The 24,982-nt window shown below is 41.7% G+C and overlaps 2 protein-coding genes across 3 annotated transcripts; one reads left to right on the top strand and one right to left on the bottom strand.

The window, feature by feature from the left end:
- Nucleotides 1-5,968: 5,968 nt before the first annotated feature.
- On the bottom strand, nt 5,969-16,948 carry LOC143282972 (uncharacterized). 2 transcript variants are annotated; one of them, XM_076588902.1, is made up of 6 exons: nt 16,771-16,948; nt 9,659-9,770; nt 8,445-8,556; nt 8,065-8,084; nt 7,153-7,274; nt 5,969-6,336 (listed from the first exon to the last, which is right to left on the bottom strand). In XM_076588902.1, the coding sequence occupies exons 1-6, from the start codon at nt 16,849-16,851 to the stop codon at nt 6,190-6,192; spliced, it is 594 nt and encodes a 197-aa protein (XP_076445017.1). In that variant the 5' UTR covers nt 16,852-16,948; the 3' UTR covers nt 5,969-6,189. The 2 variants fall into 2 exon arrangements, with proteins under 2 accessions (XP_076445017.1, XP_076445016.1); XM_076588901.1 differs by having other exon boundaries at nt 16,666-16,935.
- A 998-nt stretch (nt 16,949-17,946) lies between these two features.
- Nucleotides 17,947-24,640, top strand: LOC143282971 (smad nuclear-interacting protein 1-like). Its single transcript, XM_076588900.1, has 2 exons — nt 17,947-18,032; nt 20,055-24,640. Exon 2 carries the CDS (start codon nt 20,055-20,057, stop codon nt 20,991-20,993), a length of 939 nt encoding a protein of 312 aa, XP_076445015.1. The 5' UTR covers nt 17,947-18,032; the 3' UTR covers nt 20,994-24,640.
- Nucleotides 24,641-24,982: the final 342 nt, after the last annotated feature.

Here is a 24,982-nt window from a genome sequence, read left to right as displayed (position 1 = left end):
GAGCGGCGTGGGAGTAATGCCACTGAAATGGTGCAGATGATGGGGCAGCAAAAAAAAAAAAGAAAAAAAAAGTCTTTTGGTATGTTTCTTGTCCTGATTCCTTGCTCTGTTATACGTGACCGTTTTCTGTCCTCCGGCCTCTTCTTGGTTTGATTGGATCGCCTGGAGAGAGCCAGTGTTTTAAGTTTGATTTTCTCAAATGTTTCTTTATCTATTGGGAATCCATGTTTCGTGCTTGTAGTTTGTTTAACATTTCTCATCGGTACATACTTATTCTCTATCGCTTGTACCTTCTCTTTAAATTGCTGCCATGATTTGTTTCTGTCTGTCAGTGTCGTCAAAGACGGTGTCCCAATCATTGGTCCGAATTTCCTCATTTTTTCGGATCGTAGTTTGCCTTGTTATAGCATTTCACTTTCCTTGTAGTATTTCTGATCCTTGAAGAGCACTCGAAGTTGAAACTTAATGTACACAATAATCTTTTCCTACTAGTGGGCTCTGTAACTCCATGTGTGAATTCATATATTTTCTTCGTTTGTCAAAACTAAGTCCAGTGTATGTGGGGTATCACCCCTCTCCATCTCGTTTGCTTATCTATGTGTTGGAATAGAAAATCATCTTGTACACACTCCGGAAATTTGTATTCCCTTGAATCTGTCGCATCTCCTGAAGTTGTCCATTCTACCCCCGGGTAGTTGAAGTCACCCATCATCACAGTAGGCTACGTGTGTATATCCCAAGTTTGATGCCACTGTTATCAAGTCTCCAGAGTTTCTTATTTTGTTCTTCGTCTTGATGTGAAGGTGATCTATAAACAAGTCCAGCCAGTAACGTGTCTTGTTTGTTTAGCTTGATTTTTACGAAGAACGTTTTCACTGAATGTTGCAGTCATCTTGACTTCTGTTGCCGGTAAACGTTTCCTGAACGGACAAAATCAAACCAGTCTTCCTTCTTGTTCATTATTTGAGAAAATCTCGTATTCCCCGACTTCATCCAATGAATATTCTGTTAACTTGTATGGGTAAGCACGTACTCTTTGGTTTGACTTCTGTGATTCCAATACTGAATGTGTGGAAATATGTCACTTATTCTCACTTGTAATACAGTCATTTTGTTCTCTAGCTGATCAGTGTTCGTATAAAAACATCTCAATTTACTGATCAACAACGTGGAACGTCAGTATTTGTACTGTCTACATTCTGTGTATCGTTTTGTGTTGTTTTTTTTTGCTGTTTACTTGCCTTGAATTTTCACCGCCTTCCTTGTCCACGGAGGGCCTCGGACTGACGCGGTACTGCCCTTGTGTGTGTGTGTGTGTAATCTAATCCCGACGTTAGGAAGACAAATGGAAATCCTCCTAAACATCGTACTTGTAAAAGTCAAGTTGTGGCGCATCAGTGGAAGTGGGGATGGAGACTGATTAATTAATTTCGTAATGAAAATTAATATCCAAATTTCGGGGATACCCAAACATTGACATCTTCCTTCTCCATTGTGAACGTTCAGTCTGGATCAAAACACCCACCACTAGTTTCACCTAAAAATTTTTTCTTCTTCTTCCATATACACCCACGGTCAACATTTTGACCATTGCGTTTTGGGGAGTGCGCAGGAAAAAAAAAAAAGGGTCGGGGGGGGGGGGGGGGGGGGGGGGGGGGGGGGGGGGGGGGGGGGGTGTCTAGTGTAGGCCTGACACTTTTGAAGAAAAGGTGTCAAGGCTGGGGGACAGGACGGCGTCTGCTGGCAGGCTGTTCCAGTCCCTGACTGTACGGGAGGAAAAGGCCATGTTGCGGCATTCAATCTTGGCAAGGATCCTCTTTAGCTGTTTGCTGTGACTTCTTCTGGAGCGGGTCACAGCGGGGGCCAGTTGGTTGCAGCGTACGCACACCAGTTCATTGATGATTTTATACATCACGTTGAGGCGAGCTGTGCGTCGGCGTTGTTCCAGGGGGGGCCAATCCAACTCATGCAGCATCTGATCTACACTGGCAGTATTTCTGTGGCGGTTGAGAACAAAGCGGGCTGCGCGTCGTTGGACCCTCTCCAGCTTGTCACAGTCATTTTTTTCGTGGGGGTCCCAGACGCAGGCTGAGTATTACAGCACTGGGCGGATCAGAGCTTTATATGCCATTTGTGTGATGCGCTTGGAGCCGATATTTAGGTTTCGCCGGAGAAAACCCATTGTTCGGTTTGCCTTATTGGTAATGCTGGTGATGTGCTGGTCCCATCGCCCATCACTCTGAATTGTGACCCCAAGGTACTTGGTGGAGGAGACATTATCCAGCTGTTGGCCATGGAGTGTGTAGACCACTTCTGGCGTCGGCTTCCGGCTTTGTTGTACAGTCAGGACGCTGCACTTGTTAGGGTGAAACTCCATGTCCCACTGTGTCTCCCACTCACTCAGGGCATCAAGGTCCTCCTGCAGTTTCTTGTAGTCGGTATTGGACTTGATGGGGCGGTCAATGGCAGTGTCATCTGCAAAGAGTCTGGCGTTGGATGAGACGTGGCTTGGTATGTCGTTTATGTAGGTCAGGAACAGGCACGGGCCCAGGACTGAGCCCTGGGGAACCCCAGACTTCACCTGGACAAACTCGGACCTGCTCCCCTCCACGACCACGGCCTGCCTCCTGTCTCGTAGGAAGCTGGAGATCCATCGATTTGCATCCCCCCTAACACCATAGTGGTCAAGTTTATGGATCAGTAGGCTGTGATTCACACAGCATAAACGATAGTTTTCTGAATATAACTGGCTGTGAGTTATACGTGCTACAGTCCTGAAATAGATTCATTTCTAGTTGTTGTTTTTTGACGGGTGCTTCCACATTGTTGAGCGAAAGGCTTTCCGTCGACAATTTGAACAACCAAAAATGATATTATCCAAAGGCCCAGCTGCTGCATCAAGTGCTCCCCATGAAAACTAAGAAAAAGTTCACTTGCTCTTCACTGGGGTCTCGTGATTCTTGGAAAAGACAAAGAAAAAATGAGAAAAAAAAGAAGTGATATTGATATTTTACATTTCAAAACTGTTCATTAGCGAAGCCATAACTGACAACGTGTTTGTTGTAACATTCAGTGTTAGTTGCAAATGTTTTCACCAACACATGCTGGGTCGGCACCAGGGACTACGTTCGGTCCGTGGTCGGCACTGCATGCGGCAGAGTATAGAGTATGGATGAAGATACGAGTCAAAAGTTTAGTTAGGTATTCGTTCAGTTCAGTCCGCTTAGCATCCTAAGTTATGCACATATTGGTTACATTTTCATGGTTTGTGGGACCAAAAACGGAAAAGCACAACTAATGGTGGCACGTTAGTTTAGTGACTGACTGAATTCGCATCAAAACAGTAAAATAACGTACACAATCAGTATAGTGATGTGTCGAAATCCACTGAAAATGGTTACATCTACTAATGGTAATATCGTTTCATACATGCACAAAAATTGCCGGTAAAATATGTTCCTGAAATTTGGATGCTAAAAAGATCAAGAACGAAACCGACTGAAATTCACGGCAATAGTAAGATCAATTGATACGGAGGGAGGGGATTACTAGTATACCTATGTGTCCAAATCATCGTGGGCTTTTATGTTTATGACCATTTTTAACCCGCCATACTCCGTTTTTGGGGGTGCGCATGCTGGGTATGTTCTTGTTTCCATCACCCACCGAATGCTGACATAACACTCCACACAAAAATTCACACAATTACTTGTTCTTTCGTTAATCAATAATTGACTGTGCAGTGACTATAATTATGTAAACTTCATAAGTTGATCCAAATTAAATATTTTTTGCTCACCGTCAAAAAACGCACTTTTGTAGATCTCTTGAAACTGGTTTGTGCCAGACTGTCTTCCAGTCATATCAGAGTCGCATTTCCTAATATTGAAACACCCTTGGTTCGCATCTGTCAAACATTTAACCATTGTATCTTTTCCTTTACTTTACCATTCCGATACTTCACTGATAAATAAAGAAGTGATTGTTGCCGACCTTTGAGGAAGATGGCAGACAGAGAATTTATATATCATTTGGTTGAGTAAAATGTCCTCATGTTCATTTATATAGCATATTGTATAACGGAGAAACATTGCGTTAAATGAATATGGGGCTAAAGTATTGATCATAAAATCACTGAAGTTCAGGAAGGAAATCAAAATAGTCAAAATAAATGAAAAATAATAAACAAGCATTGATGGCGGGTTTACACATCGAAATTAGTAAGTCTTGCCAGATTTTAGCTGTCAGTCATGAAAATCTCTGTAGGGATCACTCCCAGTAATTCTGTTCATCCGTTCTCATTGTGTGTGTGTGTGTGTGTGTGTGTGTGTGTGCGTGCGCATGTGCGTGGAATAATTTGTCATGCACAAAGCACCATTCATTGAATTAGTATATCTATAAAGGGGGAAATATCTGTTTTCTAACATAAAACCATTTCTGCATGGCAAGTAACTTTGTGATCTGATGAACATGATCTGTATTAGTGGTCTATTGTTGTTTTTTTGTGTTTGTTGATTTTTTACATTCTCACCATTCATTCAATAATCCAGTCTTGTCAGACCTGACACTTCATCAACACATGGTCTGTTGAAATCATTGTGAAAATAGTTCAATAGCAATAATTTTCGTTTTTAAAAGCTGTATTTCTCTATTTCAAAAAAGACCTCAAAGTCAGTTTTAGTGGCATTACCAGCATACCATCCATTATGTTGCTGTCTCTGCACCCATAGTCAATTGTGACTCAAAGCTCTTTTACGTGTGTGGGTTTCCTATGTTGAATTCAGAATAGTGGTGTTAAGCAGTGGTAGCACTTGCATTTGGAGTGATTCATGCATTCTGGATGGGGACTGGTTTTCAGGTGAAGAATCTTTTTCTTTCTTTTTTTTTTATAAATTATTCTGGTTTTGTTTTTTTAAATTTTCAACAGACTGGTTAGATGTCTGCATCATTTGTGGATGCTAAGAAACTGCCAATGTTAAAAAAGTTACCGCAGACAGACACACACCCAAAGAACTGAATCAGGATGACTGTATCGGTGGACTGATCTTATTTTACAGACACGAGTAAAAAAATTTCAACTGTTACTTGAATTGCAGAAAATGTCAACACAGTTAGCAAACCAAGCATATTATCATATATAATCTGGGGAGCGGATTGTGGTGGCACTTGTTTCATGTGGTTTCCTTTGCACAAGTTGTCATTTTAGTGATCTATTTAGGATCCAGTGTTTGGAGGCTGGACGAGGGGTGGGGGTACGGACATTGAGGAGAGTTGCTGTTATTGCTGCAGCATCTGATGATCCACGAGTTGCAGCCAGAAGATGACGCTCAAGTCATGTAAGGCACACCATAGGCACAACAAAATGAGCCTCTCCAGATGGAAATATGATTCAGTGGACCCACAGTTACTCAACCTGCAAGCTTTCATATCTATGCTCACCTGTCATCCTTTCTCCAGCTGACTCCAGCAGAGTCATTATCAAGTAGACAGAAAATAGTTCACCTGTATTTGTTTTCTTTCAATATTCTGTTGTTCAATGGAAAAAACCATCAGACTGACAGAAGTATCAGTATCAGTATCAGTAGCTCAAGGAGGCGTCACTGCGTTCGGTCAAATCCATATAAGCTACACCACATCTGCCAAGCAGATGCCTGACCAGCAGCGTAACCCAACGCACTTAATCAGGCCTTGAGAAAAAAAACAACAACAAAAAAACCCCAAACAAACAAAAAAAACCAATAAAAATAAATAAAGTAAAAAAAGAAAAAAAAGAAAAGAAAAATGTTGTCAATATTGTTCAGACCAGACTCATAAGTTTATAATTCAGTTCTTTTATGACCAAGACACAGGGGATTCTGAGTATGTAAACACAATTACATGTAACCTTTCTGTCATTTTCAATCCCAATGTGTAGTCTCCTATTCTCTTCAAAGCCATTCATGCTGAATAAAATAGTTCTACAGCAGTATATCATCACCATATGTCTTTAATGTTACAAAACAATTCTCAACACACAGGGTAAAAATACATGAATGAAAAAAATACCCAAAAAACTCTTACAAAAATAAATGACGCAAGCTGAAATATACAGGTAATTCTTTTATGCACAACTGAACAATATACAATTCAATTTATACAGAGAATTCTTTTGTGAACACTTTGACAAAACATAATGAACTCATTCATTCATTATTGCACTGAAGGTGGTTGAGTGGAGGCAGCCTCTGAAGCAGGAATGGTGATGCTGGGCAGCAGTTGACAGGACTGGATGATGTCGATGCAGTCGTCCAAATGGAAGAGGTCATTGGTCAAAAGCCTCATGGAATGAGAGACATCCTGAAACAAACCCCAACATTCACGTCAATGCCTGGAATAACAATTCCACAAGGAATCTCGATAACCGTGAACGCATTAATGTTACATCACAGCTTGAATATTTCATTCCATGTATATTTCATTATCTATATTTCACAACAATATCTTTTTTTATTCATATATTCTTCTTACTCCTACACAGTGCTACACACCTCAGAAAAACCATCTAAGCTATACTTTTTCCTCAACTTCAACCCATGTGCATTATAATGCAACACACCTGATGCGTGGGTATAACCTGTCAAAACACGTTCATGAATCAGAATTATATCAAAGCTGGTCTCCGAACTCAGAAAATGTTTGTGATGATGAAAATGAATGGAACTTTTCCATTAATCAGAATAAAACTAGCTCACTAACAGACCACTAAGTGGAGTGTGGATTCAAGGAGGTGGAGATGAACAAAGCAGACAAAACAGACGACACAAATAAGAGACAGGCAAAGCAGATGACACAACATAAAAGAGTTCCAGTGATGATGTCAGGGTTTCATCGCTTCAACATGGTATGGTAGTTACAGCAATCAAACCATCAATGGGCCACTTCTTGTTTATTATTGCGATGTGCGCCTCATAATACAGTTTACCTTATTTATTGTTAACATCAGACACTCTAAAAAAATGTGTATAATGCGTCTTGTAATCCAAAGCAGTCATTATAATACAGTCAGAATAATACAGTACATAAAAATCCCCTGCAGACCACAAGCACAACTGGCCAGACAAAAATACAATACCATGGAGCACACTCCAGCAGAACGGTGTACAAAACCATCACCTGAAGAAGACTGTGGGATTTAACCAGCTGTGTGGTGGTGGAGGTCAGACTGCGGGCAGCTCCCAGGTAGGCCTGACCTGCTATTTCCACCATGTGTTCATGGAACTGCCAGTTGTTGTCACCTGATAGATATATAGAGACAGATCTATAGATATAGATAGACATATAGATAGATAGGGATAGAAAGATAGGATAGATATAGATATATCTATATACATATACATATATATAGATATATGTGTGTGTGTGTGTGTGTGTGTGTGTAGGTAGATATATATAGATATATATAGATGTGTGTGTGTGTATAAATAAATAAATATATATATATATATATCTATAGACAGATAGATAGATAGATAGATATAGATATATCTTCAAACAGATTGGCATGGTTACATTGCAAATGATACGTATGTTATCTGAACTGTACGTCTGTTTCTGTTCATTACCATAAAAGGAAAGTCATTCCAAACAGGTGAACATGAATATTCACTGTGTCAATTTAACAAACATAGCAGTCAATTACAGGCATGTGGATGCAGGAAACTCGGTATACCTTACAATTTGGAGAACATAGTATATGCTGAAAGTATAAGCAGATGTAAATCAGACTTGAGATTCAGACTGACCATAAAAGCAGCATTTAAATTCATTATCTCATTTACTTTTCAAATTCATAGACATCCCCCACCATCAGTATCACACATACAAAACATATGCGTTACAATCTTTTTATCACACTCTTCCTCAGCTACCTTTCAAACAATGTAAGCAATAAAAGAGACACTGTAAACATTAAAGACTCTATCTCTCTATGTACACACACACACACACACACACATATATATATATTGTTGTTGTAGTTGTTGTTGAGACTAATGTTGTGAAGACTGAAGAACATGGAATACTTACGAAGTTTTCTGTGAAGTAATCTGAAAAAAAAAACAATTGAAAACAAAATTCAAAAGCTGGTAAGTGCTGAATCAATGTCAGCAAATGTTTAATTACACACACACACATACATACATACATACATATATATATATATATATATATATATATACACACACAAGCAAATTTATACTCCATCAACCTTACAAGACAAAGCACATTTTAAAAATCTACAAGTATGAGAAAACCATGGTGTGATAAAACTTATATATACCAATATACCAAACAAAAAGAATATATACATTTTACTTCATTACCCTGTGGGCATCAGAGCTTCTGAGCCTGCTGTAACATAAAACTACTAGCATGAACAAATGAAATGCAAAAGCTGTTGAACATACGTGTCATATTTTGGCTTGTTGAATCTGGTGTCCGCCATTCGTGGTGACATCAGCATGGGCACATCACTGAGGTCTGAGGATGATCCATGTTCCAGTTTTTTGCTCTGTTCAACTGCACAACAACAACAACAATCACAGCTCACAAACTGAACTGTAGCTGGTGAAAATTTTAATTCTTAAAGCTCAGTATAGGTTGCATTGATGACATTTGTCCCTCAAAGAGCTTGCACACACAACTTCTGATAAATGCAGACCATACAAGGCCACTCAGTTTTTTTGTGTTTTTTTAATGTGACCTGGACCTTAGTCTTTTGGTCATGGTTGTTACAATTCTCCAGGTTCAAAGAATTTCAAGTGCTACATGTGTAAAAACTATAAAGTAGTATACATGTATGTGCTCGACACATGAGACACTGACTACTGAGAGGACAGAGTACACAAACTGATGAAGTGTGAGGGCGAGCATGATACACATATCAGACAGACCATCATTAAAACATAGTGTGATCTGGCATTCAAAAATCAAAGAAAAAGTGTTGTTAATTGATGACTTATCACCAAAGTCAAGCATTCAATAATGTCCAGTAATTTGTAAGATACCATGATTACTACTATCAACAGACAACCCCTAACCCCACCAAAACAAGCCTCCACAACATACACATGGTAGGCATCACTGTATCTTTTTATGTAAAAAAAAAAAAAAGAAGTACACATGACTATTTGTCCTGACAAAATCATAAAAGTCTGATATCAAGTTAAAATATATTCCCAAAGTTTCTTTTACTTTTTAAAAAAATTTCCCCTTAGTTTTTAGTTCCATTGCATTGCTTATAAGTCATGGGATGGCACTGAACGACTGATGTACAAAAAATATATAGTTTCACCACCTTAAAAATACTTCTTCTGTTTTTTTTTTTTTTTTTAAAGCAGGCCAAATATAAAGTGAAACTGAGGACACAATATCAAAATTCTAAGATGCTTTTGAGATGTCAGTATTTCACCATCCCAATCTCTTCAGTTCAAGAAAGAAGAATTTAAAAAAAATCAAAGATAAACTTGTACACATTCAAACCTTGAACACAGCTGAACTTGGAAGAAATGTGAACCAGGATTCACTTCATACTTTCAATTTCATGGTTTGATCACCACATGTCAAACATCCAGAGATACTGCTGCGAGAAAGAATGACAGATGAACAAAAGAAGCACTACCTTTCAGGGGGGGAAGTTCCGAGGAGGCTGCCTCGCTAATGCTGGTGTCCACTTCCTCTTCCTCTGACTCTGAAGCTTCACCTGCGACCACCACTGCCTGGCCCCCTGCAACCTTCAACCACCACACACCGAGTGCATGACAGGAAATGAAATATATCTTATAATAATATATATTGGAGGGAGTGTGTGTGTGTATGTGTGTGAATGTGTGCGTGCATGTGTATCTCCTGTCCTTTGCTACAAACCAGAGAGACAGAGAGAGAGAGACAGAGACACAGAGAGAGAGATAGAGAGAGAGAGAGCACTTTCAACACATAATGTTTTCAGTTTTCATTCTTAGAAGAATTACTTCATTTATAAATTAATTTGCCTATCTATAATCTCCAAAAATGATACGTGTGTGTGTGTGTGTGTGTGTGTGTGTGTGTGTGTGTGTGTGTGTGTACATAATTTGATAGAGTGAAGTACTGAAAGAGCAGAGAGCAGAGTGTGTAAAAAAGCAGGGAGAGAAAAGACCAAGAGAGAGAGAGAGAGAAGACTGAAGATGGTTTATCCACATTAAGCTTTAGCCCCTCATGAAGGGGAATGTGAACAATATCTAATGAGCTATAAACAATCATGAACAAAAGGACTGGATAAGATACAGAAATAAATACTGCAAGTCTTTCATCAGACTATGAAACAGCAACTGAGAGAGAGAGAGAGAGAGAGAGAGAGAGAGAGAGAGAGAGAGAGAGAGAGAGAGAGAGAGAGAGAGAGAGAGTGTGTGTTATGTGGAGTGTTCTACTGGTGTTTGTTCCCTTACAGTGTTAGTAATTTTTTCTTCCTGCCATGCTATTTTTCATTTAAGTTTTCTCGTTATTCATTATAACCATTCTTGTTTAATTTGTGTCTTCTTATTAATTAGATTTCCCTTCTGCTATTCCTTTTCATTTTGCTATTCCTCCTCTTTATTTTGTTCTTAGACTATACCCTTATCAATGCCATTTTATCTTTATTTTCTTTGCATCAACACACACACATCTTCTTATCAATATCATTTAAACATACTGAAAAGGCTAGAGATCTGTAGAACTTTCTAAACGCATTCAATCACAGAGTCCATAAATCAGTAAATCATAGGGTAGAAGGATGGGATAAGGAATGGGAAGTTGGAAATGGAATATGATTCACACAGGGATTCAAAACCACACTGGAATGAGGTCAGATAACGGTGGAGACCTGTACACAGGTGTGAAGGTGGGAGAGAAAAACAGAGGCAGTGCATGGGAAGGTGTTACATAATGTTGCACAAACATCTTAATGTGGGGCATAAAAAGAACATGATTCAAACATAATGGACTGTGTTGCATCAGATTCAGATTGCTGGTGTAAGCAACTGATACCAACTTTCCTTTCTGTCTTTTGTAATGTAGAACAGGCTCTCATGAATCTTCACAAAACCTGATACACAGAAAAGACAAAACCGCAAAAAGCACTGACTGACTCAGTGATTCCTGATAACAATTAATCCCTCCTACTATCGCAGTGTTTGTCTTCACATCACAAACTGGTGAAGCTAGATAAATATTTCTGGCACCACTATGTTAATCTATAATGTAGATCATGAGTTTGCATTCTGACAAGAACTTGTGGTAAATTGTATTCTAAATGAACATCAGAAAGAAAACCACCCATAAAGTTCTAAACACCACAAACACAGTTGAGGTGGCAGTCAATTTTCACTGCAACAAGACTTTTTTTTAGATCTCCAGAATATCAATGGACCAACTTTTCTATTTGCATTAACAATGACATTATCCTCTTCCTCACCAAACAGGGCGAACATTTGCAGTTATTTGGTGTCCCTCCCACACTCTATTGTTAAGCCTGTTGTGCTATTTTCTTTCTGAATATACTTGTTTATAAAATAAACAGACAAGCTACAAAGAATGTGGACTCCCATTTGTTTCAGGTTACAACCACTTTCAGTTATCTTAGGCAGGGTAAAAGTACTAAAACAGTGTCACTCATCTAAATTAGGTTCTGTTTTTTCCTCAAGAGCCTTAGGAAGTAGTGTGATCCTGCATAGTGAAGCTCATCCATTCTTCCACATTAAAGAACATATATTCTTTTTCTCTCTGATGACTATCTTTTTCTCTCTGATGATGAGTGGTATAAGAAGTGCCTTAAAACAGGTGGAGGGGATGTAACGGAAATTTTCTATCTAAAATTACGTTTAAATAATATACTTACCGTGACCCAACTAGTGCAGACTCCGGCAGGGGTCTGACACTCCTGTCCTGTGCAAACTACTATCCGCCTATGCGGAGGAAACGAAAGTACTACGGCTGAAAACCTCCCGGAAGTAGGTAACGTCCCCTTTGTCCTCCTGGCTAGCACCCTCTTTTTCCAGCAGCCATCTCGACACCTGTTCCTGTGCACTTCATACGGCTAAGTTTTTTCGCCCTTACACAGTTGCCCATGGTACTTGACGCCCTGCATAATACACTGGCATGCATCAGGGGCCAACCCATCAGCGATGTCCCCTCTGATTCTGTCCCCAATTTCCCAGCCGCAATGGGTCGAGGGAAATTCTTGAAAACCCTGCCCAGACCCACTTCAAAGCCCCCACTTTTAGCTCCGGGTCCTATTCCGCAAAGACCCCTGGCTCTTTCTCAGGAAGACCTACTACTCCTCCCGCACAACTCACAGGGCAATCGCACAGTCACATTGCCCGACAGATTCCTTATGGATCTGGAGGAAGCTGCCAGACTATCCCTCGAATCAACTGCAGCCATAGACAACTTCCTTCGCGGGCCTTGCCACAGCACTGGTGGAAACCCCAACTGATCCACCAGCCGGCCTTGACATCACCGTCTTCTCTCCCTTTGTACAGCAGATCGCCCAGCTCCTCATGCGGTCTGCCAATATACAAGCACAGGCCTACATGAATGTGATTTTGGCCAGGAGGGACGCTGTGCTCGACCGCTCTCCATACGTGTGCTCTCTGCCAGAACATGCTTCCCTCAGAGCGCTTCCTCCCACTGACAGTTCCTTTTTTGGTCAGGGCTTCCCCACCGCGGCCATAAAATGCTGCACAGACTTGGGTAGGGACCTTGCCCTTGGCGCAGGCCCTCTCCGCACTTCGGCACACTCGCGGCACGCTCCGCGGCATCAACCCTACACCTTCAGGCGTAGCAACATTACCTCCTTCAGACCTTGCCTGCGCCAGTCTTCATCCTCAAACGCCAGAGCGCAACCCAGGGGCCAGCCCAGGGCGTACAGGCGCCAGCCGCACACACTCCGCCCTCCACGCAGGCCAGCAGCCAACTCCACACCGGCCCACCCCCAATGACTTGCCCCCGCCCTTCACCCGCCACTCGTGCACCAGCAGCCAGCAGGAAGCCTATCCAGGCAGATGCCAGCGTGGCTGTCTCTCCCAGCATGCGAGTGGGTCCTCCGGGTGATAGGATCGGGGTTCCGCCTGCCTTGGCTCTCCTCCAAGGCACCTCTCACTCTCTCTCCTCCCCCCCCCCCCCCCCCACAGGGCGACACAGCCCGCTCAGCCCTGCGGGACGAAATCCTCTCTCTTCTCCAGAAAGAGGCCATAGAAGAAACTCCTCCTCTGTCACCAGGCTTCTTCAGCCGCATTTTCATCTTCCCCAAAACCTCCGGCGGATGGCGGCCAGTCCTAGACCTTTCTCCTCTAAACAACTATCTCCAGCACAAACCATTCCGCATGGAATCACCTGCGTCAATCAGGGACTCCATCAGGCAAGGTGACAGGGCAGTCTCCATAGAACTCACAGACGCATACTTCCATATCCTCATTCACCCCAGGGACCGCAAGTGGCTCCGCTTCTCATGGGATGGCAAGTCCTTCCAGTTCAGAGCCCTTCCATTTGGCCTTGCACCAGCCCCATGGGTCTTCACCAGGGTGGTCAGGGAACTATGTCTAGCCCTCAGGAGCAAGGGCATACGCCTGAGGGTCTACCTAGATGACTGGTTGATCCTTGCAGAGAGCAAGGCCCTCTGCCAGCATCACCTCAACCTCGTCAGGAACCAGTGCCAATCACTGGGCTTTCTGATGAACGCAGAAAAATCGGAACTGGAGCCCTCTCAACAGTTCGAATTCCTGGGTATGGCGATCGATTCTGTATCAATGACCATACGTCCGGCCATGCCTCGCCTCCACAGGCTACACAGCCTCCTCTCTCAACTATCACAGGCAACCTCGGCGTCTGCCAGGGAACTTGCCTCTCTGCTAGGCTTCATGGAGTCCCTCGCTGCACTTGTTCCCTTGGGGAGACTACACAAACGTCCATTTCAGCGTCACTTCCAGGACAGGTGGTCCCAGTCTTCTCAGACATGGGACACCCGTGTACCTCTGGCTCAACACCGGGGTTCCCATCTCGAACCCAACACTGGATGCAGAACTGTACACAGATGCCTCCAACATGGGGTGGGGTGCACACATGGTCTCCACATCAGCAGTCATGGCACATCAACAAACTGGAACTGGAGGCGGTCTTCCTTGCCCTCCAGCACTTCCTCCCCCACATTGCGCACAGGTCGATCTTGCTTTTCATGGACAACACGACGGTTGCATGTTATCTGAACAAACAGGGGGGAGCTCACTCACACCAGCTGTCCCTGCGTGCGGAGACAGTCCTCCTCTGGTGTCAAGAGCACAACATCCACCTGACAGCACGGCATGTCCCAGGCAAGCTCAACATTCTAGCAGATTACCTCAGCAGATCCCACACAGTGCTGCAAATGGAGTGGACCCTGTCACACTCAACACTTCAGCCAATCTGGGACCATTGGCACAAACCACAAGATTCAACTTCTGCATTCCGATATACGTCTCCCCAGTCCCAGACCCACAGGCCTGGGCTGTGGACGCCCTATTGATCAGCTGGTCCAACCTTTCGGGGTATGCCTTCCCCCCACTTCCAATCATGGGAAAAGTCCTCAGAAAGGCAAGGCAGGAGAGTGCCAACATGATTCTCATCGCACCACACTGGCCAGCACAGCCATGGTTCCCCGACCTTCTCCACCTCACTCACGTTCCCCCACTCTGCCTTCACATTGGTAGACACTCCCTAGTCCATCCCTGCTCGGGCATCCCCCACGGAAACCCTGAGGTTCTCAACCTACATGCCTGGCTACTGTGCGGGAATCTCTGTCAGCACTAGGCGCCTCGATGACATAGCTTACCTTGTGTGCAGGTCACATCGCAAAGGCACTCAAGGCGTTTACTCTGCACACTGGAATCGCTGGCTCTCCTGGTGCTCAACCCACTCAGTCAATCCCACACACCCATCCAATATTTATTTATTTATTCAGACTTCTTGCTATAGCGGATATTCTTGAAGCTCTATGAGCTTTAATATGGATCTCGCCAACTTTCTTGCCTTCCTCTCCTCCTCCAAAGGCCTCTCTCAGTCTCTGCCTCTGCAGTACGCGTCCATCTCGCTGTAATCAGCTCCACTCTTCGGCAACTAGGCGGGCCCTCTTTCTCAGACGACCCCCTGCTTAGGGCATTAGTCCGAGGGGCTTCCCTCAGTCACGCACATACATCCCCCAGGACCCCTTCTGGGGACCTTTTTCTGGTCCTACAATACCTCCGCAAGGCACCCTTCGAACCCCTTGCTATAGCTCCCTTCAAGCTACTCTCCATGAAGACACTCTTTCTCATCTCACTCGCCTCAGGCAGGCGTTGTAGTGAGGTTCATGCCCTCAGTGGTGTCATACAAGATATAGCCTTTGAGCCAGACGGATCTATCTCACTTAGATTCCTCCCTGAATTTCTTGCCAAAAATCAGACTCCCAGTACACCCTCTCCCATTCTTTTCATCAAACCGCTCTCCTCTATACTGGCCCATGACAGATTCCTCTGCCCGGTCAGGGCCCTGCGCATATACCTTAAAAGGTCGCGTCCCTTCCGAGCGTCCAAACGACACCTCTTCATTAGCTGGAACCTGGACCATCCACGTGACATTAGCAAAACGTCGCTGTCTCGATGGATAGTCAATGCGATTAAAGGTGCGTAGGCAGACGTAGGATTGAGACTTGATGCCTCCTCAGCCAGAGTGCATGAAGTCAGAGCGTGGTCCTCTTCTCTTGCCTTAGCGCACTCAACACTGCTGCAAGACATCTTGGATGCCGCCAACTGGAAAAATCCTGCCACCTTCATTGACTTCTACCCGAGAGACGTCACATGCCTGCAGGATGATGGCTCAAGAGGCATCACTTCTGTGGTAGTTGCACAGCAGGCCATCGCAGCACACAGACAGTAGAACAGGCTAGCCCTCCACCTTGTTGTGCTATTCTGCACTAGTTGGGTCACGGTTAAGTATGTGTAATTAAAAGGAAATTTTCTATCTAAAATTACATTTAAATAACATACTTACCGTGACCCAAATTTAAGACCCTCCCAGCCTCCCCGCTTCCTGTCCTCCCAGCGCAGCATCAGCTATCAAGATTACTGTCTTTGAGCTGCCTTCTTTTGAGGGATAGTTGTACTGCAGAATTTGCCCGAGTTATTCTCTTGCTGTAATGCTGTGTCATTCTGACTTGTAATTGACATTAACTGATGAGACAGAAATGCACAAAAACAAATATAACTATGAAATGTACAAACACAAGTATGAACAAGAACATACCTGCATTGTGTGTTTGTGTGTGCATGTCTGCATGTGTGCATCATTTATCATTCTTTCATAGCAAGTACAACACAGATGATTTTGTATAATTTCTGTGTACATACTGCGAGTGTGTAACACTGCAGTGACGTGTGTGTGTGTGTGTGTGTGTGTGTGTGTGTGTGTGTGCATGATCTTTTATGTGGGTAGGTGTAGCCAACCACCTCAATCAGTGTTAACATCAACACATAATGGCAATACCAATACTACAGTGTACGGTCTTCCTAGGAGTGTCAACTGCATTTGTATCTATCATCTATGGGCACGTCATTCTGCCCAAATTCTTCACACTGCTGCTTTAACTAATATATTGTGCACCTGTCTCGCCCGACTGTGAGCTGGAGATGGAGAATCAGATAGGGGGTTGTTTGGCAAAACACGGGAAAGGAATGGTGGCACACGCTTTTGTGATGAATTCTGTACTTCTTGTTCTTCCTCTTCATCTGATTCTGGTGCTTCTCCTCGCACAACAGTCTGAACTTTTGTTGCAGCGCCTCTGTCCATGTCTACAATACGTCCTCAGCTCTGTTCCAGCTGGTGTTGTCTCCGTCATGTGATTGGAGTTGTCTTTCTTGGTGACTGACCTCTTTGCGACGATGAGACCGATACTATCAACTCTCTTTTTCTGCGTAGTATGATTTATTTATCATTTTGGTCGCTCATCTGTTTGATTAATTCGCTTTCAACATTGAAAAAAAAAAGTTGGTGGTCAACTATTATTATTCGTGTTTTAATTTATTGTTCTTGCATCCGGAAACAATCTATTCAAGCAATTTATAAAAATCGAAATTTTACCAAATAATCACACACACACACACACACACACACACACACACACACACACACACACACACACACCGTGCACACGCACACACACACACAGTAAACACACAGCATGATAAACATCATATCTGTTTCCTATGTGTGTAAAAAAAAAGAAGAAAAAAGGCATATGTGGCCCGGTGTGATGTACACGGTGTGGTGCGGTGTGGTGTGGTGTGTCAGTGTGTGTGTGTGTGTGTGTGTGTGTGTGTGTGTGTGTGTGTGTGTGTGTGTGTGTGTGTGTGTGTGAATATCCCATTTAGTATACCGACTATCTGTTCACCTACATGCCTGCCTGTCCCCCCTCTCATTGACTGTGATGTAGTACCCGTTGACTGTAATGTTCAGTTCAGCCCGGGCATTGCTTCGTCAGTCACTGAGGCATGTTCCACGACGGTCTTCTATCGTTTAATCTTCCACACGTCTGCCGGCCTGTCTGGACTGATGTCTGTTATTCTTTCTCAGACATCGTTGTTCTATGAAAATTAAAAATAGCATGTTTGTGCTTTTGCCGGTGATTTTAATATTTACTTATGTAGTGTAGATCCTGCATAATTAGAACGACTACAATTTAAGGGCCGGATGAAAAATGAAGTACGCCAATGCGGCTTATCTATTATCCTCGAAAATAACGAATGTTCTCTCTCTCTCTCTCTCTCTCTCTCTCTCTCTCTCTCTCTGTGATGACGCGCCTTTCGTAAAAGTCATGATCAGCCCGCACTTTCTCCATTTTGTTAAATCCCGGTATCCTGATAAGATACCGGTATGAAGACAATTCAATCCGTGTCCATGATTTCCTGGCTTCCTCTTTCACGAGAAGAGCGTTTGTTTGTGTGATCAGCTGTTTTGAAGAAAAAAGAAAGGTAAGACTTTTATTCATCTTGTAGTTTTCTGTATCATTACAAATCAACAATACAATTTATATCAAATGATTCAATTTGTATGATAACTCTGAAAGTAACTGGTATTTGTGGTAACAAATGTGGATACCTGTCAAATCAAGACAAAGACTTGAGTAGTTGAGAACAAGTTCAACAACGCAAAATAATTCACAATTATCGGCAATATCCACATTTCTTCCCCTACACTCCTCTGTGTGACTACCGGAGTGGACGTCCACGCCTTGCTGTGAACACTTCTCATTCCATCTTGAGTGGATATTGCCTTCAAATCATGAACACAAACCGGCACTTGACTCTAGCCGCCATGTTTCTGGTTTGGCAACAAGGTGTGGACGTTCACTCCGCCAGTCGGATAGACGAGTGGAGTGGGATAAATGTGGATATTGCCGATATGAATTATTTTGCTTTGTTCTCAAGTCTGTCTTGATTAGACGGCAATATCCACATTAATTTGCTACCACAACACGTGTGACAAACACCAGTTACGTTCAGTGTTTACCTAAGCATGGTTATTGAGGGGGTTTGTGGGGATGGCTGGGTGGAAGGACAATAAACGGAAGGAGAGTCTCTGATTGGCAGAGATTGAATGAATATGTCATTGTAGACGATGTTTGGACCTGGTTGTACTTGAGTGTAGCTACTGAATTTGTATGAAAATGAATTACAGTACCCCTAAAAAAAAAAATTAAAAAAAGAAGAAGAAAAAGATCACATTATCTACTAATGGTAATATCACTTCAGCTATGTATACAATTTTCAGTTAACATAATTTTCCTGAATTTAGACACTAAAACATGATTTGTTTGTAATAAAAAAACAACAACAAAAAACCAGGTTCTGATAATGGGATCTAGGACCCAAACCACTTGGCATTCATCTGTATCCAGTCAATCAGTTTGATGTTGTTCCATTAGTTTTGCACTAGTCCAGTAGCTGCACTTTGTGAAGCAGAAAAATTATTGGTTATTTCCAGCTATTATTGTTTTTTTGACATAGTTGATCCCACATTCAGTTTAAACTCTTTTACTTTGTGAAGGTATGATGATTATTGGTAATGCCAACAGCAAAGTTATTCACATTTACTCAGTACTGTGTACATTTAGATGATAATCATATCAACAATGATTGAATAAGTTGCTGAAGGTGTATGGACTGGTCAGGTGACTAGTTCTACACTAAGTAGAATTATCTGTCACACTTTCTTTGTATTGTTTATTTGTTAAGTGCTATATCTCTGGGTTGCAGCATAAACCAAAACAGACTGACTCTAGTGAGAGAAGAAAGTCACAGTTCTAGGAAAAGTAGGACTAGTAGTGCATTCATGTGTGCATTAGTTGACAGCTGTGTTCACAGAGACCTGTGCATAAATATAACTTTGCAACTGGTTGCATGTATACAATTAGAGTTTGCTTGGAGAAAATTACTAAATGTCACCAAGAATGATGTTGAACTTGAAGGCTTATGCTTGCACATGGTTTGAATTGGTGAGATAGGCATCATGCAGAGAAATTTTGGAGGGTGGGGTAGCTGGGTCACATCAGCACTTCTGTATTTTTTATATCCAGGCTTGAAATTGGGAGTGGCAGAGTTGAACAAAGTGAAGCTCCATCAGACCCATCTGAAAAGCCATCTGAAAAGAAAAATGAAAGGGAAGCCTTTTTAATTATCAGTGTGTATTTTTATCTTTTATCTATCTTTGGTTTTCTGAACTTGCTTGGAAAATTGAGCATATTAGTTGGCTTGTTTACAATGGTTTGCTGCAATCCTGCATTGCTTCACAGTGACACTTTCATTTTTTCAGTACAGAACACCACTTTCAAAGGGGAAAATAATAAATTCTGTCAAACATGATCCTAAATATATTTAATAATACTTCTCACTTTTTTACAGTATACAATATTTTATGGTTTTGTCAACTTATTGTTATTACTGTCCATATTTTGGCCAACATGTGAGTCTGAACTTTTTCTGTCCTCTGTACAGATGCCGATGGTGAAGCAAGAACGAGATAGATCCCGTAGCCCTGTGTCCAAGGACCGCAGGAAAAGAGAAAGGGAGCATAGCCCAGTTGATCGCACCCATCAACACAGGCAACAGCACCGTGACAGGGAAAGTCGCCGTGCCAGAGATAGCCGCAGCAAAAGTCCCAGTCCAGACATGCAGAGACCCAGGCAACGTTCCCACAGACACACTCAACGGAACAGGAACGAGCATCGAGAAGAGAGTGGTAACCAGAGGGAACGTCGTACAAGGTTTGATCCTGATCGTCGCATCAAACAAGAACCTACAGACAGTCAGGATCATCAACGTGAGCGCCAGCGCAATGACGATCGACGCAGAGAAGCACGTCAGCAGCGGGATGCAGAAAATGGTGGTGATAACTTTGGCCAGTCATCAGCCACTGAGGGGGAAGCGTCCGAGAAAGAAAAACCTAATTTCGAACTTTCAGGCAAGCTGACTGAAGACACTAACACTTACCGTGGTGTGGTAATCAAATACAACGAGCCTCCAGAAGCTCGTAAGCCGAAACGACGATGGCGCTTGTATGGCTTCAAAGGGGATGAATCTTTACCTATGCTTCCTATTCATCGACAGAGCGCTTTCCTTTTGGGTCGTGATCGTCGAGTGGCTGACATTCCTGTTGATCACCCATCTTGTTCAAAGCAGCATGCAGTGCTCCAGTATCGTCTCACAGAATACTCACGCCCTGACGGTACTGTTGGTCGCAAAGTGCGTCCTTACATCATAGACTTGGGTTCTGCCAATGGTACCTATGTGAACAATCAGCGCATTGATGCTCAGCGCTATGTAGAACTGTTTGAACGTGATCTTATCAAGTTTGGTTTCAGTACCCGAGAGTATGTTTTGCTGCATGAAAATGTGGACACTTCAGAAGTAGCGCAGGATTCTGACACTGAATGAATTGTTGAGAAAAGGCAAGCTAGGCAAGTTAAGTACCCTGTGCATTGATATGCCACTTCTTATTTTTTTGTTTTTTGATAGCCACTACATCAGATTTCTGATTGTTTAACACTGTCAGATGTGCCCAACAACTTGTTTACGAAACTAAGGGCTTGAGACAAAGTGGTTGATGTGTGTTGTGTACAATCTACTGTAATTTCTGTGCAACTTCTTTTCTTTCTTTTTAGAATTTTTTGTTTTTATTCAGACCTGCTCCCTATGTCCTGTTGGTTGTATACGCCATATCTGTGTCTGAATATAAATTTAGACTGCCACTTGGTGCCAATTCTAAAAACAAAACTCACTAGTTGACAACATACTTGATCACATTCACAAGAAAGGCACACAGTCTCACTGTGAATTGCAACACAATTTACACAATGAAGGCTTCAGTCATAACCTCAATTCGATGATTTCAACATTGTTGATATTCAGTATACTATATGTTCTGAATTGAAACTGAATTGCATGTGAAATTGTGATGCTGGGTTTAAGGTGAACAAGATCAAGTAGTAGTCATTAGGGTGGGAAAAGAGAGGAGCATCTTAATTGAAGATAAAATTCATGGTGCAAAAAAAGATATACGAATTGGAAGAATGAACGGTTGTATGAAAACTGGAAATGTTAATAGTTAAGGCACTGGGGCTTGACTAGTTGACAAGTGCAAGTTCAGCTGAAGGTCTCAGAATTATAGAAATTGTGCCAGTTGATGTCAGATATAAAACAAGCAGATAACAGAGTAGAGGAGTTCACAGAACAGAGTTAAGAAGCAGATGAAAACAGCTCCCATTCCAATCTAGTTTCTGAAGAAGTCATTACTCAGAAAACAATACCAGGGATCAGTAGAGCCATTCTTTGCAATCAGTATGGGCAGCTTATACTTTTAAGGATTTTTGGCAGATGTGGCTCATCAGATGTGTGCACTTTAAATGTGTTCAGAATAATGTTTTTCTTAAAATTCAGGGTGTGTGCCTTTTAGTTTCAACTATATCGCCCTATAGGACAGAAATCATGGTTCTCAATGTATTGAATCCATTTGGGATTTTTAAAAGTTCATATTCACATTGTTTTTCATTTACTCATTTGATTTAATCATATTCATCAAATCCTTGTTTCTCTTGGTAACTTGAATGTGAAATTTTTGTACTTGCAGTGTATGTGCTTGTGGTAGGTAGTTCATTGGAGTTCTAACAGGACACAGTCTGCATTCACAGCAATGAGCATGCAAGTGGCTCTTAGTCCAAGACTGGAACACAGTGGAAGCACATGGATGTCCACAGGTGTCAGACTGTAGTCCTATGTACAATGAAGTAGACGCTGCTCTGTGACATCTGTTCCTTGCAGCAGAGAGATGTCACCGGCTGTGAGCAACCTCCATGCTGGTCTGTTTGCAGCGGAGGCTTCAAGCTTGCCTTCAAGCTCGCATGGCTGAATGTCATTTCCATTTGAGTTAGCTTTTCAGAGTGTCCTTATCATTTTTTGGCTTATGCCTCAGTTTGAACCTTCCCCATCTGCATCAGACTTTCCTGAGCTGATTGTACATCAGCTGTCTCTGTATGCTGCTGGTTCATTCTCATTTCTGATGACACCAAAATACATGTATAAAATGTTGGCACACTGAAAAAGAACCCATAGCACCAAGAGTGTTGTCTGCTGGCAAAATTCTGCAGAAGAAATCCAGTCTGATAGGTACACAAATATATGCATGCACTTAAGGCCCTGACTAAGTGCTTTTGGTTACGCTGCTGGTCAGGCATCTGCCTAGCAGATGTGGTGTCGCGTGTATGGATTTGTCCAAACACAGTGATGCCTCCTTGAAAAACTGAAACTGAAGCTTCGAAATGTTTGAGTATTGTCAGCACTGAAGAAATCTACAGGAACATTATACACATCAGCACGAGTGGATCTATCCTCAGCATCCTATACCAGTAACCATAAGCAGAACCGTGAAGGGGAAAGTAATCTAGCCACAATATTGTTTTGGAGACATCATCAGACATCAGCTTTCACAGCACAGCTTTACATTTCTCTTTTTTTGCTAAAAATCAGTTCTGTTCTAACACTTAGCAAGATGTTAGGAAATGAAGCAAATTAACTAGGGATAAATTTCTTGCAGGTGTGAACATTTCAAAATTTTAGGAAACTGAATTCCAACAATGTGTGCCTAGCAGAAGTAATTCTGCTCATCAGTTTGGTTGCATTTAGAAATCTCATGCCAGATTCTTTTATTTTTAGTATAATTTTAATTAAATATATTCATTATTTCCATGATTGATGAGGTTACTGACTGATTTGCTCTGTATGTATATGATTGTTGAGGTGACTGAATGATTTGCTTTGTATGTATGTGTATTTTGACATGACATGTCATGGCCACTGTAGTCTCAGCATTTTGATTTCGTTATCCATCTGATTCAGTGTTCAACAGTCAATGCAGTGTTGCATTACAGTCGTGAGTTAAGTTTTGTGTTTTTATGTCTTAGTTTCCCCTCACACCCCAATTGCCCCAGTGAAAATCAGTGAACTGTTGTTGTGAAAGTTGAATAAATTTACCACTATTCTTTCTAAAAATTTTTTTTTTTTTTTTTTTTGCTTGATGAAAGTATGATTGTATCATGCATGTGTATGTTATGCTTTAACTAAGGTGAAAAAAAATCATTGAGATATTTCACTTTTGTTTTTGATTTTGATTTTTTTTTAATACTTTGGTATATGTTAGTTTATGTTTTATGGAGGGGGGAGGGTGTGTTAAGAGTTTTGTTGCATGTGTTCTGTCAACTTCTAGATGTAGAGCCCATCATTTCATTGCATATCATGATCTTAACCTTCCCTTTTCTGAAAAAGAAATTGCACAGAAGAAAATGCATCTTCTTTTCAAGAACTGTTAAATTGAATACAGTTACAGAGGAAGCAGTAATAACTCCCTCAATGGACTAATTTCTACACCAGATAAAAAGAACTCTCTGTCTCTATCACTCTCTCTGTATCTTCCTCTCCTCCACCCTGTTAAATATGTAATTTATTGTAGCACCACAAAGTGGGGCCGGGTGCAGTTTTAGGTTGCATCTGCCATTTTTGTTTTATTCCATTTTAAATGTGGAAGCTCCACATACTGTGATAAGCTGGATGAAAGATCATTACATGGCAAAATTGAAAATAGTTGCTGGAACAAACTTGGTATTGTGACAGCATAATCTGTACTGAAAGTCAAGGTCAAAGTCCAAGGTTATCACATGGCATACTAACTGCAAATGCTAGCAGGTGAAAGAGAGGTAACGTCCAGTCTTCATTAAATGTGGTGCATGTATATTGTTTAATTTCTATTATGGTGGAACAAAATTCTTATTGAGAGGTCAGAGGTCAAAGTTTGTGTTCACTGAACAGCACGACAGAAACATGTATTTATTGTCATTATAAAACTGCCCCCCCACACCTCCTTTTTTTCTTTCTTTAATCTCAAAGGTCAAGGTCACAACTGTGATAAAAAATGTTCTCTTGAAGATTGTTTGCCTTGTGGTGTTCATTTCAAAATTTTAGTCCAGTCCTGCAATTCTTGTGTTGCATTATGTGTTTACTGCACAAAAGTTTTGAAGACTTTGTCTTGTCAAACTATTTTGTTTTTACTTTTGTCTTTTTTCTCCCTCTGCACAGTAATCTTTGCTGTTTTAACCAAACTGTTTTATCTGTATTCTCCATGCAACTGTCATTTAAAAAAAAGAAAAAGAATCCTGTTACAAAGTTAACCTTATGATATAGGATCAGATCATGATTTAACACATAATTTCAATGCATATCAACATTGATAATTCTTTGCTGCACAGTGAGAACAATAAGCTTCCAATATATTAGGTATGGATGATAAATTACTTGCACACACATGCATTCACTTGTGGACTCACTCATGCATCTTTAGATACAAACCTCATACTGACAGCAGCGAAAGAAACGAA

This window comes from Babylonia areolata, chromosome 6 (assembly GCF_041734735.1).
Source record: "Babylonia areolata isolate BAREFJ2019XMU chromosome 6, ASM4173473v1, whole genome shotgun sequence".
In the NCBI taxonomy this organism is placed as follows: domain Eukaryota; kingdom Metazoa; phylum Mollusca; class Gastropoda; order Neogastropoda; family Buccinidae; genus Babylonia; species Babylonia areolata.
This window is presented reverse-complemented; position numbering and strand designations above follow the sequence as displayed.